The sequence below is a fragment of the Pituophis catenifer genome, unplaced genomic scaffold (genome assembly GCF_029215685.1).
Source record: "Pituophis catenifer annectens isolate HBS135680 unplaced genomic scaffold, rPitCat1.0.hap2 SCAF_4, whole genome shotgun sequence".
Classification (NCBI taxonomy): domain Eukaryota; kingdom Metazoa; phylum Chordata; class Lepidosauria; order Squamata; family Colubridae; genus Pituophis; species Pituophis catenifer.
In genome coordinates, this window is record NW_027256884.1 from 107,218,789 (window position 1) to 107,242,800 (window position 24,012).

Here is a 24,012-nt window from a genome sequence, read left to right on the forward strand (position 1 = left end):
AAACGGTGTTTGTTTCTGGTTTCCAACAAAAAAAAAAGCAAAACACCTATTGCAGATAAAATGAGTTTGCTTAACGGCCACATATTCTCTTGACCATGCTGATCAGGGGTGAAATCTAAAAATTTTCGCTACCAGTTCTGTGGGCGTGGCTTAATTAGTGGGTGGGGCTTAGTGGTCAGGTGACTGGGTGGGTGTGGCTTGTTGGTCAGGTGGGTGTGGCCAAGTTGACGTCACTTCTTTGCCCTTTTTTAACCTACAAAACACAACACAACACAGCTGGCTCACCCACAATGTAAAAGCAGCTGTGCTAAACCCAAAATGGCCCCTGCAACAAGCAGGAACCTCACACAGGCACAAAAAGGCCAAAAAACCAACTTTCACACTTTACACACACACACAACACAACCCAACTGGCTCACCCACAATATAAAAGCAGCTGTGCTAGACCCAAAATGGCTCCTGCAATAAGCAGGAACCTCACACAGGCACACACACACAACACAACACAACACAACTGGCTCACCCACAATGTAAAAGCAGCTGTGTTAGACCCAAAATGGCCCCTGCAACAAGCATGAACCTCACACAGCCACAAAAAGCAACTTTCACACTTTACACACACAAAATTTCACATACAGCTTTGTGAGATTTTGTGTGTTTGTCTAGTTAGAGTGAAACACTACAGAAACACACAAAATCTCAGAAAGCTGCACAAATATTATTTTATTTTATTTTATTTTTATTTTTATATAAAAGCAGCTAAATTTAAAACTTCCTAAACTTTAAATGGCTAGGTCTAAAAAAAAGAACAACTAAAAAAAACCCAATTAACTATTTTTTTTAAAGCTCCCAAAGTGGGGAAAAACACAGGCAGGCAGGCAGGCAGAAAGAGCTGCTCACTGATGAGCTTGATTGCAGGCAGGGAGATTCAGTTGCTTGCTGATGCAATGGATTGCAGGGATTACAGCAAGCGAAGCAAGGCAGGCGTGTGAAGGTAAGCAAGCTGGGGGGGGGGGGAAGGGATTTTTGCTACCGGTTCTCCGAACTGCCCGCCGCCATCGCTACCTACTCGCCCGAGCCGGTGCGAACCGGGAGCATTTCACCCCTGATGCTGATTCACTTATGGACCACTGGAAAAATTGTTCGTAAAATTGAGTTGGTCAATTAATGACCCACAACACTTACACTCGTAGTCCCAAGCTTGATTATGGTTATAAGTCGAGGAGTATCTTTTTTGATACAAATAATTGAGGCTCTTGTTCTTCCTGTACAGGACATAAGGCTAGAATTTTGTTCATTTATTTATTTGCTGTGCTTATTTCCTTCAGATTCTGAGCATCATGCATGTCCTCTGTAAACTAGGCTAAAACTAATAAAATTCCAATACAAAAATCAGAATATGTCTATAGATATAAACTCTGGAAATGTCAGTTACACTGAACAAATACTTCAAAACCAGAGGGAATAACATTAGGATTTCCCAACTCCAAAGCTCTGCTGGAAAAGCCATGTTTTAATGCCGTTCCTAAAACACTAAAACTAATTTTTTTCTTTTTTTTTCTTTTTTCTTTTTTTTGGATTTCAGGGGGAATGATATAGAAGGGGGACAGCAATTGATAAAGCTCACTTCTGTGATGTTTTTGGATGACATTCCCAGAATGCAGACATAGAGATATTATTGGATGGGTAGATACACAGGTAGTCCCAAAGATACCTGGTTCTGATCTATGAAGGCTTTAAACGTGCCATCCAGAACCTGAAATTGCATATAAAATTGAATCCTAAAGTAGTGGGCTTATATGACTGAATTAAGGTATCCCCGTGACTACTCAAGTTGCTGCATTCTGAATCATCTGTTGCTTCCAAATGTTCTTTAAGAGTAATCCACGTAAAGTGCTTGTACAGGTCCAAGCAAGAGATGACTAACCATGAGTGAAGAAGTCTTGATTATTACACATAATGGAGCTGTGTGATGGCCCGGGCAGAAGTTATATGATAAGGTCACCAGATTGGCTATTTCTAAGATAGCATCAGATTATCTTGTTGCTGTAATAGTATTAACAGCTTCTCCATTGCCATTTATCTAGCAAATCTCATTCAGTGGATTTATTCCAAGTAAAATGTCCTATGCCCTTCCACAAACCATTTCTAAAATATGAGGTATCTTTATTGCAGATGAATTTGCAAGCTTTTGCTGATAAAATTGCTCATGTTTGATTTTATTTGGGGAGTACAAGTTTGTAGAGGTGGTTGAAATTATGGGACATGCTATGGCTCAATGTTTTTATTTGGAACAAGTTCACTATCTGTCTTGTGTTGAAATGAAGAATATGGTTATTATTATTCCCATTATTATGAAATGGGAATATGGCTATTATCAAATAGTATTTTTTTTAGGAAAAAGTTTTTTTTTTAAAGCTTTAGTTCTGTGGCTGCATATTCCTCCCCTCACCCTTACGTTTTGATTTTAGATTGAATTATTGCTTCACTGAATATCTTTCATTTTAGACAGTGTTTTGTTTTTTTTTATTTGATTTATATGCCACCCTTCTCCGGAGACTCAGGGTGGCTTACAATGTGCTCAGCAATAGCCTTGTGTTAGCTAACCAACCCTGTTTTAGATGTAGCTATCATTCATTTCCCAGACACCTGCCAGTCTAATTTTCAGGCTTTTTAAATTTAAATTACCATACTGCTTTATTATCTGATTCTGTAATGGGCATCTCCAGCAGGCCAAGCTTCTAGAGATCCCTAATGTATCAGACTGAACACACAGCTGACCTGTACAGTAATCCATTCTATCTCTAGTTAGATAAGCCTATGAGGATCATTTCGATACATCTAAGCAAATGCAACTTATTTCCACTGAAGCTTAAATAGTTACCATATTTTCTGGCGTATAAAATGACTTTTTAACACATGAAAATCTTCTCAAAAGTCGGGAGTCGTCTTATACGCCGGGTGTCGTTCTCTTGTAACCAGGCAGACCAGCCCGAAAGGCTCTGACGAGCCTTAAATGGCTTTGGCGATCCAAGCTCTGACGATCTGCTAATCAGGCAACTCAGCTGGGATCGCCAGAGCCATGGAGAAGGGAAAAACTTTTCCCCCTCCAGCTTGCTTACCTTAGCTCAGTGGTTGGGGGTCAAACAACCCTTTCACAGGGGTCGCCTAAGACAGTGGTCACCAACCGGTGGTCCTTTGGTGGTCCGCGGAGAAATTTTTGTATTTTTGTATTTTTGCAGGTGGTGCAATACAGAAAAACGAGCGCAGCCCTCGCCATCCGGAATGAATGGTGCTGTTGTGGCGGTGGGGGAGGGGGCGGCAGAAGCGGGAAGAAGCGGCGTTTGCGATGGCTGGAAGCTATGGGAGTGAAGCACTACTTTCATTTGTACGGCAACAGCATTCCGCCTTGGTATATTTGTGCCAGCCAGTGGCGCAAGGCAGCCCTCCTCTCCTGCTGCCTGGGACTCAGAGTGGTAAATGGCATCTGATCCGGAGAGCAGCTGGATTTTGCTCTCTAATCCGGATGCCAGATCGGCCCCCTGCAAACTCTCATCTCGAGGAGCGCTCCCTGAAGCGGGGCTGGAAACTTTGGTTGGGCTGCTTGAGAGAGGAGAACTTGCAGGGGGGCGATCTGGTATCTGCAATGGAGAGCAAAATCCGGCTTCTTCTCTCTGCTGTAAGAGCGGCATCAGGATTCCGCCTTGGTATATTTGCGGCACAAAGCAGCCCTCATCTCCTGATGCTTGGGACTCGGAGCGGTAAATGGTGACTGGTCCGGGGAGCAGTTGGATTTTGCTCTCCATTGCGGATGCCAGATTGGCCCCCTGCAAGCTCTCGTCTCTCGAGGAGCCTGACCAAAGTTTCCAGTGCCACTTCAGGGAGCGCTCCTTGAAAGATGAGATCTTGCAGGGGGCTGATCTGGCGTCCGCAATGGAGAGCAAAATCCAGCTGCTCCCCGGACCAGTCACCATTTACCGCTCTGAGTCCCAAGCAGCAGGAAACGAAGGCTGCCTTGCGCCGCAAATATACCAAGGCAGAATCCTGACGCTGCACTTTCAGCAGAGAGATGAGGGCTGCCTTGGCCATCGGCTGGCGCAAATATACCAAGGCGAATGCTCATGCCGCACAAGTTCAAGTAGTGCTTCGCTCCCACACTTCTTCCGGCCCTCAGTCTCTCAGGGAGATGCTTGACTTCCTCTCAGCCCCAAGACACTGGCTGGCCCATGAGATGAGAGAGAGAGAGAATGAGAGAGAAAGAAAGAGAGAGAATCAGAATGAGACAGAGAGAGAAAGAGAAAGAGACAAAGAATGAAAGAGAGAATGAGAGAGAGAGAATCAGAATGAGACAGAGAAAGAGACAAAGAATGAAAGAGAAAGACAGAATGAAAGAGAATGAGAGAAAGAGACAGAGAGAATCAGAGAGAGAGAGTGAGAGACAGAGAATGAGAACAGAGAAAGAGACAGAATGAAAGAGAATCAAAGAATCAGAGAGAGAATGAGAGATAGAGAGACAAAATGACAGGGAATCAGAATGAGAGAATCAGAATGAGAGAGAGAGTGGGGAGAGAAAGAGAGGGAGAGAGAAAGAAAATGAGAGAGAAAGAGTGGGAGAGAGAGAAAGAGAAAGGGGGAGAGAGAAAGAGAGTGGGAGAAAGAGAGAGAAAGGGGGAGAAAGAATGAGAGAGAAAGAGTGGGAGAGAGAGAAAGAGAATGAGAAAGGGGGGAGAAAGAATGAGAAAGGGAGAGAGAAAGAGAATGAGAGTGGGGGAGAGAGAGGGGAGAGAGAAAGAGAATGAGAAAGAGTGGGAGAGAAAGAGAGGGAGAGAGAGAGAGAGAAAGCGAAAATGAGAGAGAGAGAAAGAATGAGAGAGAAAGAGTGGGAGACAGAGAGAGAGAGATAGAGAGGAGGGAGAGTGCCTGAAGGACCCCATCCCGTACTGGGAGTCCAGGTGCTTCAGCAAGCGGCGCACTGGATTCGTATTAGTGGTTTGCAAAATTTAAAATTATGAAGTTGGTGGTCCCTGAGGTCCAAAAGGTTGGGGACCCCTGGCCTAAGACCATCAGAAAACACATATTTTTGATGTTTTAGGAATAACTTTATCGTTGGGGATCACCACAACATGAGGAACTGTATTAAAGGGTCGCGGCATTAGGAAGGTTGAGAACCACTGCCTTAGCTTCTTGCCTTGCTTCGCTTGCCTGAATCCATTCCATCAGCAAGCAACCCCTGCCTGCAATCAAGCAGGCAGGGAGTTGTGGACTTCAACTCCCAGAATTCCTCAGCTAGCAAAACAAAGCTGGCTGAGGAATTCTGGGAGTTGAAGTCTACAAGTCTTAAAGTTGCCAAGGTTGGAGACCCCTGTTCTATTGGGTAAGTTTTTTTCCCCTTTGGGATCTTTAAAAAAAAAAAGTTAATTGGGGTTTTTTTTTAGTTGTTCTTTTTTAGACCTAGCCATTTAAAGTTTAGGAAGTTTTAAATTTAGCTTTCATATAAAAATTAAAATAAAATAAAATAAAATAATATTTGTGCAGCTTTCTGAGATTTAGTGTGTTTCTGTAGTGTTTCACTCTAACTACACAAACACACAAAATCTCACAAAGCTGTATGTGGAATTTTGTGTGTGTAAAGTGTGAAAGTTGAGTTTTTGGACTTTTTGTGGTTGTGTGAGGTTCCTGCTTGTTTCAGGGGCCATTTTGGGTCTAGCACAGCTGCTTTTACATTGTGGGTGAGCCAGTTGATGTTTTTTTAATTTTTATTTGGTGTGCGTTGGAAGAGGGGTAGTCTTATATGGCAAGTATAGCCCAAACCCTATATTTTAACAGGAAAATTTGGGGGTCGTCTTATACGCCGGAAAATACGGTATGTAGGCATTTGATAAGGCTTTTTCCTGTTTTGACTTAAAATATGGTTGTACAGATATAGTTATAGATCAGGGGTGTCAAACTCAAGGCCGGCCCACGGAGTGCTTAGATCTGGTCCGTGAGGCCGGCCTGGAAATATCAAAATAATGGCCTGCGGTGCCCCTAACGGCCAAAGCGGGCCCCGGGGGAGCATGCTAGGCCCCTCCATGACCCATTTTTGGCCAGCAGAATGCTGCAGGAGGCTCTGGAGGCCGAAAACTGGCCACGGGGGGAGCCCCATTTTGGCCAGCAGAGGCACTGCAGGCTGGTCCTTTGATATTTCCAGACCAGCCCTGCAGGCAGGAGGCAAAGTGCTACAAGAGGTAGAGGCATGCCACGCCCCATTTTGGCTGGCAGAGTGCTGCAGGAGGCAGCACCTTCTTCACCTTCTCTTTAGCAACATCTGCCAACTAGAAGTAGGTATCCTCCAAGATCTGGATGGCTGTTGTTCAGAAGAGCAAAAAAAATCTGGCTCTTTACCCAGGTCTTTGATGAGAGAGAGTGAGGGCCCTCGTATCACTGAGTTTGCCATCTTTTATCTCAATCTTTTACCTGCAATTGATTTAATTGTAATTTTTTTGAGGGTCATTCTCAGGGTCATTGAGAATTAGATGGTATAACAATTTTGTAAATTATTACTAATATTAAGTCCTCCTCTAGGGTGTGTCAGGTAATAACAAAGATTGATAGACTGTTGGACAGACACTTTTTAGAGACATCTGGAAAAATTGTCAATTCATTTATGCTCTGCTCCTCTACAAAAGAGTCAAGCCCCATAGCAGCTAGGGACTCTACATGTCTTTAATCTATACATTATGGAATTAAGATGATTTGTGCCAGAAAGTAAATCTCCCTTTGTTTGGAATAGCTGTTTTGAATGCAAAGGGGGAAAAATGCATCTTGACCTGTGTCAAACGCCCACCATGGCCATGTCCCCTGGCCATGCCTACACCTGGCCACACCTCACCCCATCCCCCATCCCTCCAAGGTCAAACACAACCCTGATGCGGCACTCAATGAAATTGAGTTTGACACCGCAGGTATAGATGATATATTTGATGTATTCTGAATGGAAATTGAAGCACACAGTATGCATCTAGATCTGTAGTTACTTGTATAACATGGTTTTTTATGTGCCCAGTTTCTAGTTTTGCCATTATATGGAAGTGGGCTTGTTTCGTAGATAGATTGAGGCTGAAGACTATTGTGGGGTAGAAGCTGTTGAAATAATGAAGGAATTTAAAAAGATATTCATTTTCATAGATACAGAAGATTAAATGTCATCAAGGAATCTCAAACAAAGGATAATTTTGAGGGATAAGAATTGAGAAAATGTTTTTCTAGGTAGCTATGAATATGTTTGAAGATCTGGGAGCCATGCATGTGTCTACAGTTTTGCCACTAATCTGCAGTTACATGTTATGGCAAAGGTGAAGTTATGAGTGAGTACAAGGGCGCACAGTCCAGTAAAAAGCATGTTGTGTTTTTTGTTGTGTTGATGTGAATTATCATATAAACACACATCTATGTGGGTGATCTTCAGTTGTATGCTTTCCCAGGATATGGGAAATATAAAATATCTTGAATTGTTTCTTGCTTATGTCTGAAGTGGAGAAAAAAAATCTTCAGTGTTTGCACAGAATAGTATATTTTGTATGGGTTCTTAAGCTTCATGCAAGAATTCAGCATAAATTCTTCAGCTTGGCTGAGCATATGACTGGATAGATGTTCTAGTAGGTCTGTGAAACCTTCCCATTACAGTGAATGGTTGTTTATAGATGTTTGGAAATTTTTCCCCTTATTTTTCTTCCAGAAGGCAAGATCTGTGGTACATAGGTTTACTGCCTTGATTTGGCAAAGTCCTGATGTAGATAGAGGTCCAGGGTAGAAATAGCGTTGGTAGTTAACTTTTATTTGTTGTGAAGGATACTGGTTTAGGAATTTTTTAGGAGAGTACAACATTTTAAGGCATGCGGTGGCTCAGTGGCTAAGACGCTGAGCTTGTCAATCAAAAGGTCGGCAGTTCAGCGATTTGAATCCCTAGTGCCGCGTAACAGGGTGAGCTCCCGTTACTTGTCCCAGCTTCTGCCAACCTAGCAGTTCGAAAGCATGTAAAAAATGCAAGTAGAAAAATAGGGACCACCTTTGGTGGGAAGGTAACAGCATGCCGGCCAAATGACCACGGAGAGGTCTTCGGACAGCGCTGGCTCTTTGGTTTTGAAACGGAGATGAGCACCGCCCCCTAGAGTTGGGAACGACTAGCACATATGTGCGAAGGGAACCTTTACCTTACAACGTTTTATGAAGGGACATTATTTTTGAATAATTGATTTTGTTATATTTATTTTTATAATTAAAAATTAATTTTGAATTATTTTCCCCCCTAAAAAAGTACACATTTTGCAAAATTTGTTTGTTTTAGTTTTCATTAGCTCTTTTATTGTAAAAATATGTAAGATGTTAATGGTGTAAAGTTCATTTTGATGTCTGGTGTTAATGTGATTATCCTAAAAGTACAATTTTTCCTTAGAAATCTTTTGATAGTAATTTTCAGGTGGATAAAAGATATTCAGTAACAGTAGCAAAACTGATGTGTGTATTGTCTTTATTCATTGCTTTCCTTTTATGAAATAAATGTCTGTAATTAAGAACCTGGTTTTACACAGAAGCAGTTAACCTTTGCTTCATGAATTATATGTGACTTTTCAACAGCTCTGAATATGCATTGATGAAAAAAGATAAAAGATCTTGAAATACTCATTCTAAGCATTCATGAGTCACATTTCACAACAGATCAAGATGGAAAATTTACCTTGCACAGTCAGAACAGGAAAACTTTAAGGATTATGGTTAGAGAACTAGGCAGAAGGACAGATGGAATTAGTTCTTTGAGATTGACCAGATACCTCAGAGATTTAAGGAATATGTCCAAGTTTTCTTTATCTCATTTTATATAAACAAAATCAAGATGGGATTACTTTGAGTTTCTTTCTCATACTTATTTCAGTCTCTAGAGTGTGCAGTCTCTTTTTCAAGTCCTTCCTTAATGGCTTTGTCCTTTCTTCCCCCATCAATGGCTCTTTCATACTTTCTCCAGAGTAAATTATAAATTCTTTTCAAGTTGGGTGCAAAAGAACAAGTGAAGTTTAAATCGTGAGTTTTAACTTTTGGAACCATTGGGTATATTTGGAATTTTTCAAAACCTTTTGTGGGCACCTCACAAAATTATTAGTGTGGTGGGTTTGCTCATAAAACAGACATTTAGCAAAAGATAAATCTTCCTCTCAAGATATTCTGTACTCCTTTTTTTGGCAACCACCAGCTATTTAAAAGAAGTCAAGAACAAAAGAATAAAATCAGATGATCTGTGGGTTCTGGAGAGAACTAAGTGTTGCTAGGCACACTGGTGTTGTGCTGTGGACTTACCATTTAAGATATATAATTGTGCAGCTTTCCAAGACAGGCACAGACCAGATAGGATTGTCCCAGAAATCTAAACACAGTTAGGAGCTGCCCATTTATTGTAAACCAGGAGTGGAAACTATTACATCAGCTAGTCGCATTTATTCTTCCCCTGGAGGACTCAGTTAAGGCAAAGATCTAGCCTGTGGATGACAGAGGGCCTGGAAGACTACATCCTCTACATTTCATCAGAGTCCATAACCTCAAAAGAATCTAGTTAATGTTGCGAAGTGTTCCCCTGCCTCTACAACAGACCATGCCCATGAAAAGGCAATCCAAGAGTTGAGGCTGGTTGGGAATGATCAACTTCAAGGGCCTACGTCACCTCCTGTTGCTTTCAATTCACCAGGCATTGAACAGAATAGGCTACGGTTCCTGGGAACTCCCCTGAGCATTTGCTTGAATACATTCTTTTTCATAATACACATGGTGTGGTTTATCTTAATCTGCCTGATTGTCTGGATGACAATTGTATTTAGATTATCTAAGCAGACCAGTGGGGTAAAAGAAATGCTAGTCATATCAAGATCATGTAACAAGTGCTTTGAGGCAAAATGAGGTCAAAAATATAACAGCCTGAGTATGATGGGCCAAAGATTACTCATGGTTACTTGATCTTCATAGGTGGAGGCCATGAAATCCCAGCTGTCCTGGTTCTAGCCAGTGCATGGAGATTAAAGTCACCCAACCCTCAAAGATGAAGGAACTTCAACACTAGGCTTGGGTAGAGATCCTGCCTGACAGGAAGACAGACACTGCAGAAATAGGATTTTAGTTGACATTTCTTTTAAAATTACTACTCTTTATTATATTAGTAAAGTAATTAAAATTACTATACTTTAAATTACTTTTCGGACTATAAGATGCTCCGGACTATAAAATGCACCTAGCTTTTGGGGAGGAAAACAAGAAAAAAAATCTGCCTCTGCCTCCCAGCAATTTGCTTCCTTGCAGCAAACAGCCTGGTCAGCTTTAGCACAGCCTGATTTAGCACAAGCAGCTGATTGGCGATTGCATCGGCCTCCTGGAATACCGCCTATCAGTTGTTCCAGGCTGCGGGGATTGCCAGTGCCCATTACCACCATTGCCGCCCATCGCCGCCACCACTTATTGCCGCCTCCGTGGGCCCATTGTTGGCCCGTTCCAGGCAGCGGGGATTGCCGCCACTGCCTATCCTCACCGCCTGGAACAGGCCGAAAATGGGACGGGCGGAGGCCGAAAATGGGGCATGCGGAGGCCGAAAATGGGATGCATGGAGGCCGAAAATGGAGCGTGTGGAAGTGGTGATAGGCAGCAACAGCGATGGGTGGCGACGGCGGTGATGGGTGGTTACAATCCCCGCAGCCTGGAACAGCTGATAGGCGGTATTCTGGGAGGCCGATCCAACCGCCAATCAGCTGCTCATGCTAAATCAGGCTGTGCTGAAGCTGACCAGGCTGTTTGCTGCAAGGAGGCAAATTGCTGGGAGGCAGAGGCCGAAGGGGGGGGGCAGCTGGTGGATGGGGCTTCGGCAACATTTGCTCTATAAGATGCACAGACATTTCCACTCACTTTTGGGGGGTGGGGGGAGAGTGCAACTTGTACACCGAAAAATACGGGTATAAGGTGCATATAGTTCGACGTCTGAAGAAAGACCCCTGTAAAATTTAGAAACTACCAGGTCAAATGATGTAGCTTTCTCTCCCATTTCAAGGCTTCAGATTCTCATTGTTGTTTAGCACATCCAGTTCTTATATTCCTAAATAGATAAAAAGTATTATGTTTTGTCTAGTGTTTAGTCCAATTGGTCTGGTGGTTAAGACGCCAGGCTAGAAACCAGGAAACACTGAATTCTAGCCTCACCTTAGACATGAAAGCCAGCTGGATGATTTTGGACCAGTCACTCTCTCTCAGCTCAACCCACCTCACAGGGTTGTTGTGGGAAAAAATAGGAGGAGGAAAGAATGTTAGGTATGTTTGCCGCCTTGAGTTATTTATAAAAAAAAAGATGGGATAAAAATAAATAAATATAAATTAAATATAAAATGCTTTCAGTGCTGTAGAAGCTTAGCTGAAACTAAGCTTCTGAATTTTTACAGAAAGATGTGTTACAAATGAAATAAATTATTGAAAATGTGCTGACAGTTCTTTCTGTGAGCAGTAATAATCAAAGAAATACAATTTGGCCCAATGTTTAATTATCTTTATTTACAAGGCAAATGCAAACATCAGAATCCAGGAGTGAATGAGTGGTTTTAAAAAGAGCCTTGGTAGCACAGTGGACTAATGCACTGTTATTAACATCAGCTGCCTGCAATTACTGCAAGTTCAAATCCCACCATGCTCAAGGTTGACTCAGCCTTTCATTCTTTGAAAGGTAGGTAAAATGAGGACCCAGATTGTGGGGGCAATAAGCTGACTTTGTATAAATATACAAAAGTATGAAGGCTATGGCTTAACGCATTGTAAGCCGCCCTGAGTCTCAGGAGAAGGGCGGCATATAAATTAAAGCAAAAAATAAAATTAAATTAAAAAAAATTATATAATTGCCCATTTTGTAAGACACAACTCTGAGTTGCTAACAAAATAATAAAAGTACAATAAAAACAATACAACATAAAGAAAAAAATCATACACCTGGTCCAATAATTACATCCCTCCCTCAATGTAGTCTTCCGGGCTCTACCCTTGCAGTCTTAATACCTGGGATTAAACTCACCTCTTAGTAGCTTTCTGGAAGGTTAAGAGGGTGGGAATCCTACCAGATCTTAAAGAGAAGGCAGGGGCGCTATGACAAAGTCATGCTTCCTAGGTTCACTAAAGTAGAGGTCCCCAACCCCCAGGCCATGGCCCACTACTGGGCTGCGACCTATTCAGAACTGGGCCATACAAGCGGGTGAGTGTGTGCGCACAGCTCTACTTGTGTGAGTGGCGGGCGTTCACGCTTGTGTGCAAAGCTCCATTTGTGTGAACAGGCACGCATACCTGTCGCTTACTCAAATGGCATGCGCCTGCCCCTCGCATTGAACCATCCCCTCACCTCTCCCTGACAGTCTGCCAAGCTGGAAAGGTTGGGGAATGCTGCACTAAAGGCAACATTTAAGGGAAGGGACCTGTAGTACACCTACTTTATCCAATCTAGTGAGGCAGGCAGATACCCTCAAAAAGAAGCCCTGTGTCATAAAGGGCTTTAAAATGTTTTCAGCACCTTGTATTGCACCCAAAAAGAAGCTCAGCCTTCAGACGCTTACAACCTCTGGGTACTTGGGTCAGCATTGTGATGGCATCACTTGGGTATCATTACTGGATATAACTTGCTGTTGAATGTTGAACTCCATTCCATTGGCTGGCTCCACCCACAAGTTTTGGGTAGAGGTGTTCAACATTATAGGGCAGTGATGGCTAACCTTTTTGCCATTGTATGCCGAAAGCTCGCGCCCGCGACAGTGCGTGTGCGCACCTGCACCCATAATACAATGCATGCAAGAACCCCTTGCGACCCCCGTGCATGCACGTTCAACCCCCGCCCCCCACGCATAGGCACGCGTTTCCCACATATGCCCCACCCCCCGTGCATGTGCGGCAGAGACCCGAAAATCAGCTGGCCGGCGGGAGGCGCGCGCACATGGAGCTGAGCTGGGGTGACGGCTTGCATGCCCGCAGAGAGGGCTCTGCGTGCCACCATCACAGTTATAGGGGCTTAAGGCTGGACCTCTCCCTTCCCACCAACACCAACTGGCTACATAGGAAGGAGAAGAACCACTGCAAAAATGCCTCTTCCAATCACTGTAGCTAGCCCAGAAAGATACCATGGCTGATGGTATTGAAAGTCGTCAAGAGATCCAGGATATACAGAATTTGTAGATAGTCAAGCCTCATCACATCCTTTGAGAAAACTTAAGTCTGAAGATCCACAATCTAAATTATGTTTAGATGAATTTAATTGCACTATGTTGTTATATGCTTGCATCAGGCTTGTGGTTTCTTCAGTTGTTTGGATTTTAATTTCAGGGAGTACTTATGGTTGGCCCTCCGGGGACTGGTAAAACCATGCTAGCAAAAGCCGTTGCTACAGAATGTGGAACTACATTTTTCAATGTGTCTTCCTCTACTCTCACATCAAAATATCGAGGCGAGTCTGAAAAACTAGTTCGTTTGCTGTTTGAAATGGTAGGTATTGTTGATTCCCTCAGATATTAAACTCTTTATTTGCATAATTTCTTCCTGGCTTCTTTTCTTTGTAAAATGTTTTCAGGGCAATCAATATATATTGTAATGAGTGTATCATATTATAAATGTCCATACCGAATTGGTTTGGAGCTGATGGTTTAAATGGACAACATCACCAATTTCCTGCGTATCTATGTCTTAGCTTAATTATACTATTTGTTTTTGTGCATCCATAGGACATTCCTTAAATTCACAGCTGTTTTGATTTAGCATTAATAAAATGTATTGGTAATTCATAAAACCCTTATGAATCCCTAAGTCACGTAAGAAATGTTTGTCTTTGTTTTAAGGCCAAGTTTTATGCACCTACGACCATTTTCATTGATGAAATAGACTCTATCTGTAGTCGCAGAGGCACCGTGGATGAACACGAGGCAAGTCGCCGAGTCAAGTCAGAGCTGCTGGTTCAGATGGATGGTAAATAGGGTTTGTTCTGCCTGCATTGGGGAGTCTTTTTCCTGTTTTATACCTTGTTGTAGAATAGACTGTGTGAAGGAGGGAAGGACTTTAAAGAAAAAGTTCCATATGTTCATTTTTTAAATTTGGTTCAGGCAATTGGTGCATCCAGAGACCACTTTTAAAAAACTGACCTTTGGGGATTCTGAGAACTGTAGGAATTGTGGATTTCCCTGAAGGAATGGGGCTGAAAACATTATCCTTTTTTGTGGCATAGTTTTAAAAAAGTTCAACATACAGATAGATAGTTATTGGGTTATGTTGGCAATTGGGACTGGAATTTCTTGCTAAGCTGTGCCATCATAAAGCCATTGTAATCCTAGCACCATGGTGACTAAAGTGGGAAGAGGAGGGAGTCTCAGGTAAGCAGATAAGTAGATGAGAGCTATGGGTGAGAACTGTGGGCAGATGAGTGGGTACTGCGGGCAAGTGCTACAAAGTGTGAGTGGGTGGGCAGGCAGGCATAAAATCAGCAGGAGTGGGGGTGACATACCAGTTCCTGCTGGCTTCCCTGTTTTGTTGTGGGAAAGGCTGAAAAAGCCAATCATGTGACTGGGATGCTGCAATCGTAATTGCAAGCTGGTTGCCAAGCTTCCAAATAATAGTCATGTGACCACAGGGTTACTGCAATGGCTAGAACTTCAGGGCCCTATCATAAGTCCCCCTCATCGCCATTCTAACTTTGAATATTCACTAAATGAGTGTTTGTAACCTGAGGACTACCTATATTTAATTTAGCTTTCACAATATTGTTATTTCAGTTTTGAATTATGTGTCAATTTTCTGATACTAGGAATACAAGCAGGTATCGGGAGTTTATGTCCATCCCAACAAATACAAATTTGAGGACATAATCTGAAGGACACTCAGGAACTCCAAAAAACTCACATGTCTCTCACAGGTTGCCCATTGTTCTTTTAAGTATACTGGACAGTGGCAGAGTGGCATGGTGGCTGAGATTTGGTTAGTACTTGACACCTGGAGTTCCAGTCTTGAATAGTGTAAGAATAATGTAAATAAATCAATGCAGACAGAAGTTAGAAAAATGAAGACCCATACAGTTTTAGAGAAATTTGAAAAATGATATCTAAAGTATGCATGAAAATCATCATAAAGACTTCAGTGAATATAGTATATGGTTAAGTTTTCCTATGCCTGTTCTGTAATCGAGATACTCAAGAGGTTGCTCTGAAGATCAGATTGGAGATGGGGAGAAGGGGAAGGATAATGGTCCTGTTCACCTTTGTTTTCTCTTGTGATGTTTCCAAAAGCTGCTAGAATTGCTCAGTGAGATCTGATGCTTATATACTTTTTTTAGAAATCACAAATGATTCAATCACACATTTTCAATCATAATTACTTGTGTTTTGTTGAAAGTTAATATTACAGTTCCTAATGTGTTTTTGAGACAAATACTGATATTTGCCACATGCTATTTTTTGATTTATATTTTAACACCGTATAATAATTCTCATGATGACTTTTTTGTTCCAAAACTCAACATCTGAATCCAATAGATAATGGAACAGTTACAGTGGCTTTTTGAACATAAGTTAGACTGCAAAAGGATACCGATGGGTTAATCGTACAAAACAACACCCTCCTGGCAATTAGAGAGTAAGGACAACAGAAAATTCTTCAATGGAAAATTTGTGACCAATTCTTCTGCTTGCAGTTGGTTGGGCTGTTTTCAAATGAGGGGTTTTTTTGCTCCATCTTTCTCAGATCCAGGGAATTTCAAGTACATCACCTTCAGGGTATTGTCTGTGTTTTCCCTGTTATTTTCTTTATTTAGATTTTTATCCCATCTTTATTATTTATAAGTAATTTGGGTCATTGAAAATACAGAATAACAGAGTTGGAAGGGACATTGGAAGTCTTTTAATCCAATTCCCTGCTCAAACAGGAGACTCTCTACCATTTCAGAGAAATGGGTGTCCAATCTCTTCTTGAAAAAAAAAACTCCGGTGATGGATCACCCACAACTTCTGAAGGCAAGCCATTCCACTGATTATACTACTTCCTCCAATTTTCCCCACAACAACAATCCTGTACAGTAGGTTGGACTGAGAGAGAGAGAGAGAAACTAGCTCAACGTCACCCAGCCAGCTATGTCTAGAACCAGAAAGCATTAAAAAGCAGCTTGAAAAGGGAGTGAAGGAGATAATAAAGCTTTGACAGAAATAGATATTACATGAAGTGTCTTTTTTCCTACTGTATTAAGGATTGGCCTCTGAAATTTCTTTGCCCTGTCTAAACATGCAGGATCTCTCATTGTCTATTCCCCCCCCCCCCCCGTACAATATGTGGTATTGCTGAAACTAAGATGTGACTTTTTTTTGCTTCCAAAATTCAGATTATAATATAGTGCACGAAAACCTCAAATTAAAGGGACCAACAATAAAAAAGCACCATGTACTCTAGCTTTATTATTGCTCCTTTAGGTGTAGGTGGAGCTCTGGAGAATGATGAGCCTTCAAGAATGGTGATGGTGCTTGCAGCTACAAATTTTCCCTGGGATATTGATGAAGCTTTGAGAAGGAGACTGGAAAAAAGAATTTATATACCTTTGCCAACAGGTGGGTTTTCTTTTTAAATGTGCTTGTCTGGCACTTGTTATTTGACACTTCCTCAGGGAGCTGTTAAAGAACACATTGAAATTTATGCAACAACATTGGATTTTCAGGCTTTAATAATTATCTTGATCATTGGGGAAAAAAAGTAAAAAAGTTGCTGGCGATTGCAGAATGAAAGAGCCGTAGCAGTCTTTCAATGTAGACTCAATGAGGGGGATCAAGCTTTTTAATGAATTTGTAAACTTTTTTGAATGTTTAACAGGCATTCCTTAAACGAGCACAGATTGAGCCTTGTAGACATCTTTAAAGAATTATTGCCAATGCATTTTCCTGTGTGCCTATTGATGAATACAGAAAAGCGAAGCCATTAATTTTAACTTTCAAGCTTGCCATGTTGCAAATCAACTCCTGCCTGAACTTTATGACTAGATTTTTCAGCTCTTCATAGAACGGTTGGCTGATTTGTTCCCTGCTTGAGAAAACCTCATTGCAGAATGACTCTCCAGGTTGTCAGTCAGAACTGCTATTAACTTCAAGATTCTGTATCATCTTAGGTTTGCTTTTAAGCAATCTCTTCTTTTGATTTAGGGTAGCATACTACCTGCTTTTTACTACTTGACTCTAAATAAGAACACAGTGTGACAGTGGTTTTGATGAAATTTTGTGGAAAGGAGGACTGTCTTAACCTTGATGCGTTATTTTTCCTGCTTGCTAGGGATGTGCATTTAATGAAAATAAAAGCAGTTTGTTTCAAGGCTTGGACAAAAAGCCTTGCATTCCATTGAAATGTTCTCATTTGGTTCTAATGAAAAAAACGCCCTTAAGAGTGTTTCAAGTAGGGAACAGTGAGAAGCTAAAACAAGTGCATTGTTCCCTTATATTTTTAACTTAAGACTCAAGAATTGGGCAACCTAGAAAATATGTCAAAGTCTTGGTCAAATTCAGAGAGACAGGTAGCCCTTGTGATATTTACCTGGGTATTCTTTAAAATGGGATATAAAAAATATAATCCCTGAACTTTATCTTCTTCATAATAGTTAGAAGTAAACACAGCAAAGGGCAGGAAGAAAGTGGATAATGAGTCTGTCAGTTTGGGATTGGTTATCCTGAATTGCTTCTGAATGTCAGTAAAACCCAGTTTGACCTAGATGAGTCCATGACAAGGCCAGCACAAGTATCTCTGAACATACTACTTAAATAATTCTTGCCTTTTTTCCACTCACCATTTCTTCTTGTCACCTGGTCTTGGCTCTGCAATTTCACTAGCTATAAAACACAAAAGAACAAAACCCCATCATTTTCCAGATAAGGACTTTGAAGTGAATTTCCCTACCTCATTTCATATTTGTTACTGTTGATGGGGTGAGGAATTCTGCATCCATCTTGATACATGATAAATTATTCTTATATATTCATAAATTCATTTATCTTATGTTACTGCACTGATTTACATTGTTTCAAATTCCCTTAAGATATTTTCCAGAATATTTTGCCATTTTTGCAAATTAGCAACTTTTCTAAGAATGTATGTGCATAAATACCCCTATGATAGTACAGAAATGTAGGAATTAAATACTGCAAATACTCTTTCACATTAAGGGTCCATATTCCTAAAAATATGAACTTCAAGTTAAACTTGAAACCATTACTTGAAAGAGTGGTCAAAATTAAAATTACAATGCTTGGTTAAATAAAAGCAGTAAAAATGTCATTACTTTTTAAATTTGAACTTCTTTCTTAAACACCTTTCTTCCTGACATATACATATATTACTGAAAAAATGGCAGAAAATGGTTAATAAGCATATGTGTTGGGCAAAAAAACAAGAATTCAAATATTCTCTATAAATATCTCAGTGAAGGTAGCCTTGGTATTCCAAATATTAAATATTTTTAGGATGTTAATCACAAACATTTCTAGACTGATAAATTCAGAAGAATTAACATCATGACTAGAAATGGAATGTATAAATATAACATCAGTGAAAATTAGGTTACTTCTTTTTCCCAGAAATATTTATTAAGAATTGGAACTTACTCAGAAATCATTTGTTATGAATGTTTTCAAAACTTGGAATTTTTTTTACTGCTTCAGCCTTTTATATTTCATCATTCTTTTATGATGAAGATAAAGAATGTTGGTAAAGGGAAAGAACTTTATTATTTAAAAGATGTATATGATGGGGACAACTCAAAAATTAGAGAGTAATTATAAATGTTTTTAGAATGTTTGGCTCATTCATGATGTCAAATATATTTCACTTCAGTTCCAGAAACTAATACAACAACAATTGCAGAAGCTGAAGTTAAGTTAAATTCATCACCTAACAAGAAGAAAAACAACTTTCAAAAAGTTACAGTAGTGTATTAGAAGAGAAGAAAAACTTTCATATGAGAATAAAATATAAAAGTCCTGTTTACCTTTGACTTTATGGAGAACCAACTGACACAGAAAACTGTTGAAATTGATTTCAGCTAAAATTGAGGAAACCATAATGAAAGAATTTTATAAACATTTATTTTTACAGGAAAAGGCAGAGTGGAGCTGCTTAAGATTAATCTCCGGGAAGTTGAACTGGATCCTGACATTAGTCTGGAAGAAATTGCTGAGAAGATTGAAGGCTACTCTGGTGCTGATATCACTAATGTCTGCAGGTATCCTGTTTTCCTGTCTAGACCAATCAGAACACACATTTTCCAAGAACATTGTTAAACTCTGAATCTTTCAGAATATACATTTTTCATACTTTCCTGGTAATTCCTCCCCTCTCACTTTTTGCCCAGGAATGAGCACTTTTTGCTCACTTTTTATATTTTATAAAAAACAGAAAATCTTTGGGATTTTTTTTAGGATATTCACTTTCTACACAAAGGAAATTGAACAAGCTTACTAAGTGTTATTCTTGCTTATTATGAACAGTTAGTGAAGTATATTCATATTTCTCTGTATTTCTTTTCTGACTTAGGGCTCTCTAAGATATTTTTGAAGAAACACAAAACTCACCAACATTGGTTGGATTCAATTAAAAATAATATATCTTTAATATATCTGCAGATACTATATTTATTTAGTGAAATGTTGAATTTGTAAAATTCAATATTTGCAAAAACTGGTGGAAGAGTAATGGGTTAATTCTCAGTTTTTACTATTATATTACTTTTCAAGGTTGAAAATGAAAGAATAATCAGATTAACAGAGTGTTTTATGACTAAAGCCAAATGGTTTGATCTTGGTAACAGGAATTGGTTTTTATGTTAGTAATTATAAAATGGCTTCTGAAAGTCATTGAAACTGTTGAGATTGACATTTTGCAAAGTGGTATGTTTTAGAACTAGTGAATAAAGATTTGGCATATTTTTGTCAGAGTGCATACATGATTTATAAGTAAAATACTGAGTAAGGATTAGAAAAAAGATTGTTCCCACTGAAATAATTAGATTTAGTCTACTTCTACCATTTGTTCCAAGATAAAATTTCTTAATATCATGCACCTAGTGAAAAAGTATTATTTTCTGCTAAATATATTCAGTCATTTATATATTTCTTGCATTTATGTTAATTGTACTTCTACTATGCTTATTTAGTAGCTGGGCAGTATGGTGTTTGCTTGTTCCCAATGTAGTCAAAAATATTTTTCCTCGAGTAGCTTCATTTAAACTGGAGACCAGGATGCGCTACATTGGAACACAAATTGGATTATTGATAGTGTGGAAGCAAACAAGGCCTATATAGAGATGGCATTATAGTCTCTCTTTATAGATTTAACCAATTAGAATATACCTGTGATTCGATATAGCAGTTGGGCATTTCACTGGATATAACATATCATGTTTAGTGAAGTCAGTGAGGTAATTAGAATATAACTGAGATAATGAACCAAGACTACAAAACAATGGGGGCTTGAAAGAACAAAGAGGCAGTTTTCCATGAATATAGGTGTTTTTTTAGAGAATTTCTCAGCTGTGTTCTTTACCAGTATTTTCCCCCTCAACTTAGCACTGATTGGCCTTCTGAATGTCCTGTGGCTAAAGTGTTTTGTAATGGAGCAGTGACCCAGTTTGACACCATATAGCTGAGTCAGTGCTTTGTTTTCCATGAGAAGACATCTTTGGGCTAGGAGCTTTCAACTTGGTCCTTAGAATTCCACTTTACCATTATGGTTCCCCTGGGTACTGTTCTTGGAGGCTGTGTAGACTTATTTATGTATGAGATTTATATGGCTACCCATTTTTGTGAATCTGGGCAGTATACAATGAGCATGAAATAGAACTTGGCAGCATATAGGAAACAAGTACAAATTACAGTTAAAATCAAAACAGTTGGGAATCCATAATATACATTATATTCCTCCAGGTGGAAACTCTACTCAGCCTGGTCTCAACCCTGGAGGAAAGAGGCATGTTTTTAATGTTGTTTTAAACCAGAGTTAGGAGAGATACTTCCAGGCACTTCAGGGAAGAGTTAAACTTTCTAGGTCCCTTGGACAGTAGCACCTGAAATATCCATCAGGAGATATCACTGGGAAAAAAAATTCCTGCTCCATCTACTTTTCCTTCAGATTCTTTTAATGAAAAAATAAAATGACCATATTGTGAAGCGCCAAATTCTAGCTACCATTTTTATTTGCAAGAATATATTTAGGTATGCCTAATATTTTGTTGAGAACTACTTTGCTGTACAGGTTAAGGAGACCAGGAGTTCTAGTCTTGCCTTTGACATGAAGCCAGCTGCGTGACCTTGGACTAGTCACTTTCTGTCAGCCCTAAGGAAGGAGGCAGTGGCAAAACACTTCTGAAAAACCTTGCCAAGAAAACTGTAGTCTCCAAGAATCAGGGAATGAAAGGGGGAAAAAACAAAACAAACATTTTGTTGTAAGATAGAAAATAATGGGTGGCTGTTCAATAGTACTTATTTGGAAATGTTCTCACATGGATAGAAAAAAAAAAGCTTATATGGAGTTATATTGAACATCTAGGTGAAAGTGCCAGATGAGAAGATAGAGAGCACATCTCATCCATTTGCTTTCTGAGATGAAATATGATTTATGACTTAGGATTTGTCATCCCTATAGTCCTCTGTCATTTTGTGATTAGGCGGAGGTCACAGCAGCCACAATAATTGATGTGCCAAATCTGCAATTTGGTTTGTGTATATTTGAGGAACGGGGCAAGTATTTACTAAGTCTCCAGTACTGGCAAGGTTGCCTGGCTGAACTTTAATTCTGTCTATAGAAGTGTTTCTCAACATTAGCAATGTTAAAATGTGTGGACTTCAATTCCCAGAATTCTTCATCCAGCTTGCATTCAGTTGAAGTCCGCACATCTCAAAGTTGCTAAGGGTGAGAAACACTGTTCTGTAGTACAGCTTAATTTTATATAGAAGAAAAGTTGCCATTGCCAAGTGGCAGTGTTTGTGGCAGTAGAAAGAAGCCTTTTAGAATGGCATAATAGGCCTAAAACTGTTTGAAGGAGTGTAATCTGATGGATCAGTTTATATATAAAGCTGTTTATATATAAAGCTGATGTTTGGGCTGTTTTGTTCTTTTGGTAGGTGACCTTCTCCATTTTACATCATTTTTGGCCTTTTCTTTGACATACAATATTAGCAACAGCTCTGTGATGTAAAGCAATTGCTGAGAAAGATATGATGCCCAGAAGGAAGCGTAAAAGTTTTCTTTTAATATTCTGTATCTATCTATCTATCAATCTATATGTATTGAGTTGGTTTTTCAACCAGACTGTGAACTTTTTACATAGTATAATGCAGAATAAGTCCAGTGATGAATTTAAACTGCCTTTTAGTTCATAATCGAAATAAATGCTTTAGTACCTCTATATATTATAACAAACAATTGCTTTATAGCTTCCTTTACATCTGCCCATTTGCTAGAATTATTCGTGAATTTCATCCTTAGTGTTGTATCATGTTTAGTTCCAACCTTGTCTGTGAAGGATTATAAAATCATAGGGGAAGAGACTATTTAGATCAATGTTTCTTAAGTTTAGCAGCTTTAAGAGGTGTGAACTCATAAATTCTAATTTAGACCATGGAGTCTAACCCTCCACCTGCCCTTTGGACATATCCAATGTAGACTCATATATTTTGATTCTATATTGGAAGTGGAGGTAAGCAGCTAGACAGGATAGGATGTGTTTTATCTATTCATGTTGGGAATTTACAACTGATACCCTGTTTCCCCCAAAATAAGACATCCCCTGATAATAAGCCCAATCGGGCTTTTGAGCGCATGGCAATAAGGCCAAGCACTTTTTTCAGGGTTCAAAAAAATATAAGACAGGGCGGTATAGAAATTGGAAATTAAATTAAATTAAATTAAATTATTTTCAGGGAAACATGGTACATAGAAATCTATATGTTCTTTTTTTTAATTAACTACTTCTTGGACTAACATGCCAATTCAAACTCTTAGCTTTCAGGCTGTATACTTATCCAAATTTTGCAGACCTCTTTTGGAAGATAAGTAGAAAATTTCAGGGGATCGGTTATACAAGAATTTATCCTTTAAAGAAAATGTGTAAGCAAATACAAATTTTTATGCTGTTGTTTTTAAATATAGGAAATGAAATGTAATTGAATCATTGTTGGCCATGCAAAAAAACCCCAACACCACCCTGTTATAAATAAGTAAAATGGTATTTCAGCCTTGCTGTTATACATCATTACTAATATGTTTATGGATTTTATTTTTAGGGATGCCTCATTGATGGCAATGAGGCGACGCATTAATGGCTTGTCACCAGAAGAGATCCGGGCCCTCTCTAAAGAAGAGCTTCAGATGCCCGTCACCAAGGGAGACTTTGACTTGGCTCTGAAGAAAATCTCCAAATCAGTTTCAGCTGCAGATCTGGAGAAGTACGAGAAGTGGATGTCAGAGTTTGGCTCTGCTTAATCCTGGAGACATCTCTTTATGAAGGATTTTAGATTTTTAATTATAAAATGTTGGAAGGATTTTGAAACCTTTTAGGCTTGTGGTTTTCTTATGGACAATATTCCTCTTTTTTTCGCTTTTTGCACTTTTAGAGGAACAAATGAAAATGTAATGAGGTCATAGTATTCCATAGAAGCAGCTTGAAATGGAGAAATCCTTATCTAATTTTGGTGTTCTGCACTTTAACAGTGAATGCCTGTGTCCTATTTTTGTTGACATAGTTTCATCTGCTAATCAGACATGAGATTGGATGGGAAGAAATTAAAATAAGTAATACTGCATCCTTAATATTAGGCTATATTTGTCAGATTAGCATCAGATCTGCATTACCTTGAATGAGGGTGAAAGGTTTTTATTTTGTTTTTTCCCCTTTATGCAGAGATTATCAGTATGATCTACATCAAAAATATTGGGGATCATTTTATGCTGCATTCAGGTTGCTATGGCTACAATGAT

General features: G+C 39.6%; 1 protein-coding gene across 1 annotated transcript in view; it reads left to right on the forward strand.

Moving 5' to 3' along the window:
- Positions 1 to 23,747, forward strand: part of KATNAL1 (katanin catalytic subunit A1 like 1) — a 41,811-nt gene extending 18,064 nt beyond the window's left edge. The window contains exons 7-11 of the mRNA XM_070943870.1: positions 13,357 to 13,515; positions 13,866 to 13,992; positions 16,476 to 16,610; positions 19,135 to 19,261; positions 23,319 to 23,747. Coding sequence (XP_070799971.1) covers positions 13,357 to 13,515; positions 13,866 to 13,992; positions 16,476 to 16,610; positions 19,135 to 19,261; positions 23,319 to 23,517 — 747 coding nt within the window. The 3' untranslated portion in view covers positions 23,518 to 23,747. The remainder of the gene's footprint in view (positions 1 to 13,356; positions 13,516 to 13,865; positions 13,993 to 16,475; positions 16,611 to 19,134; positions 19,262 to 23,318) is intronic.
- The last annotated feature ends 265 nt before the right edge of the window (positions 23,748 to 24,012 follow it).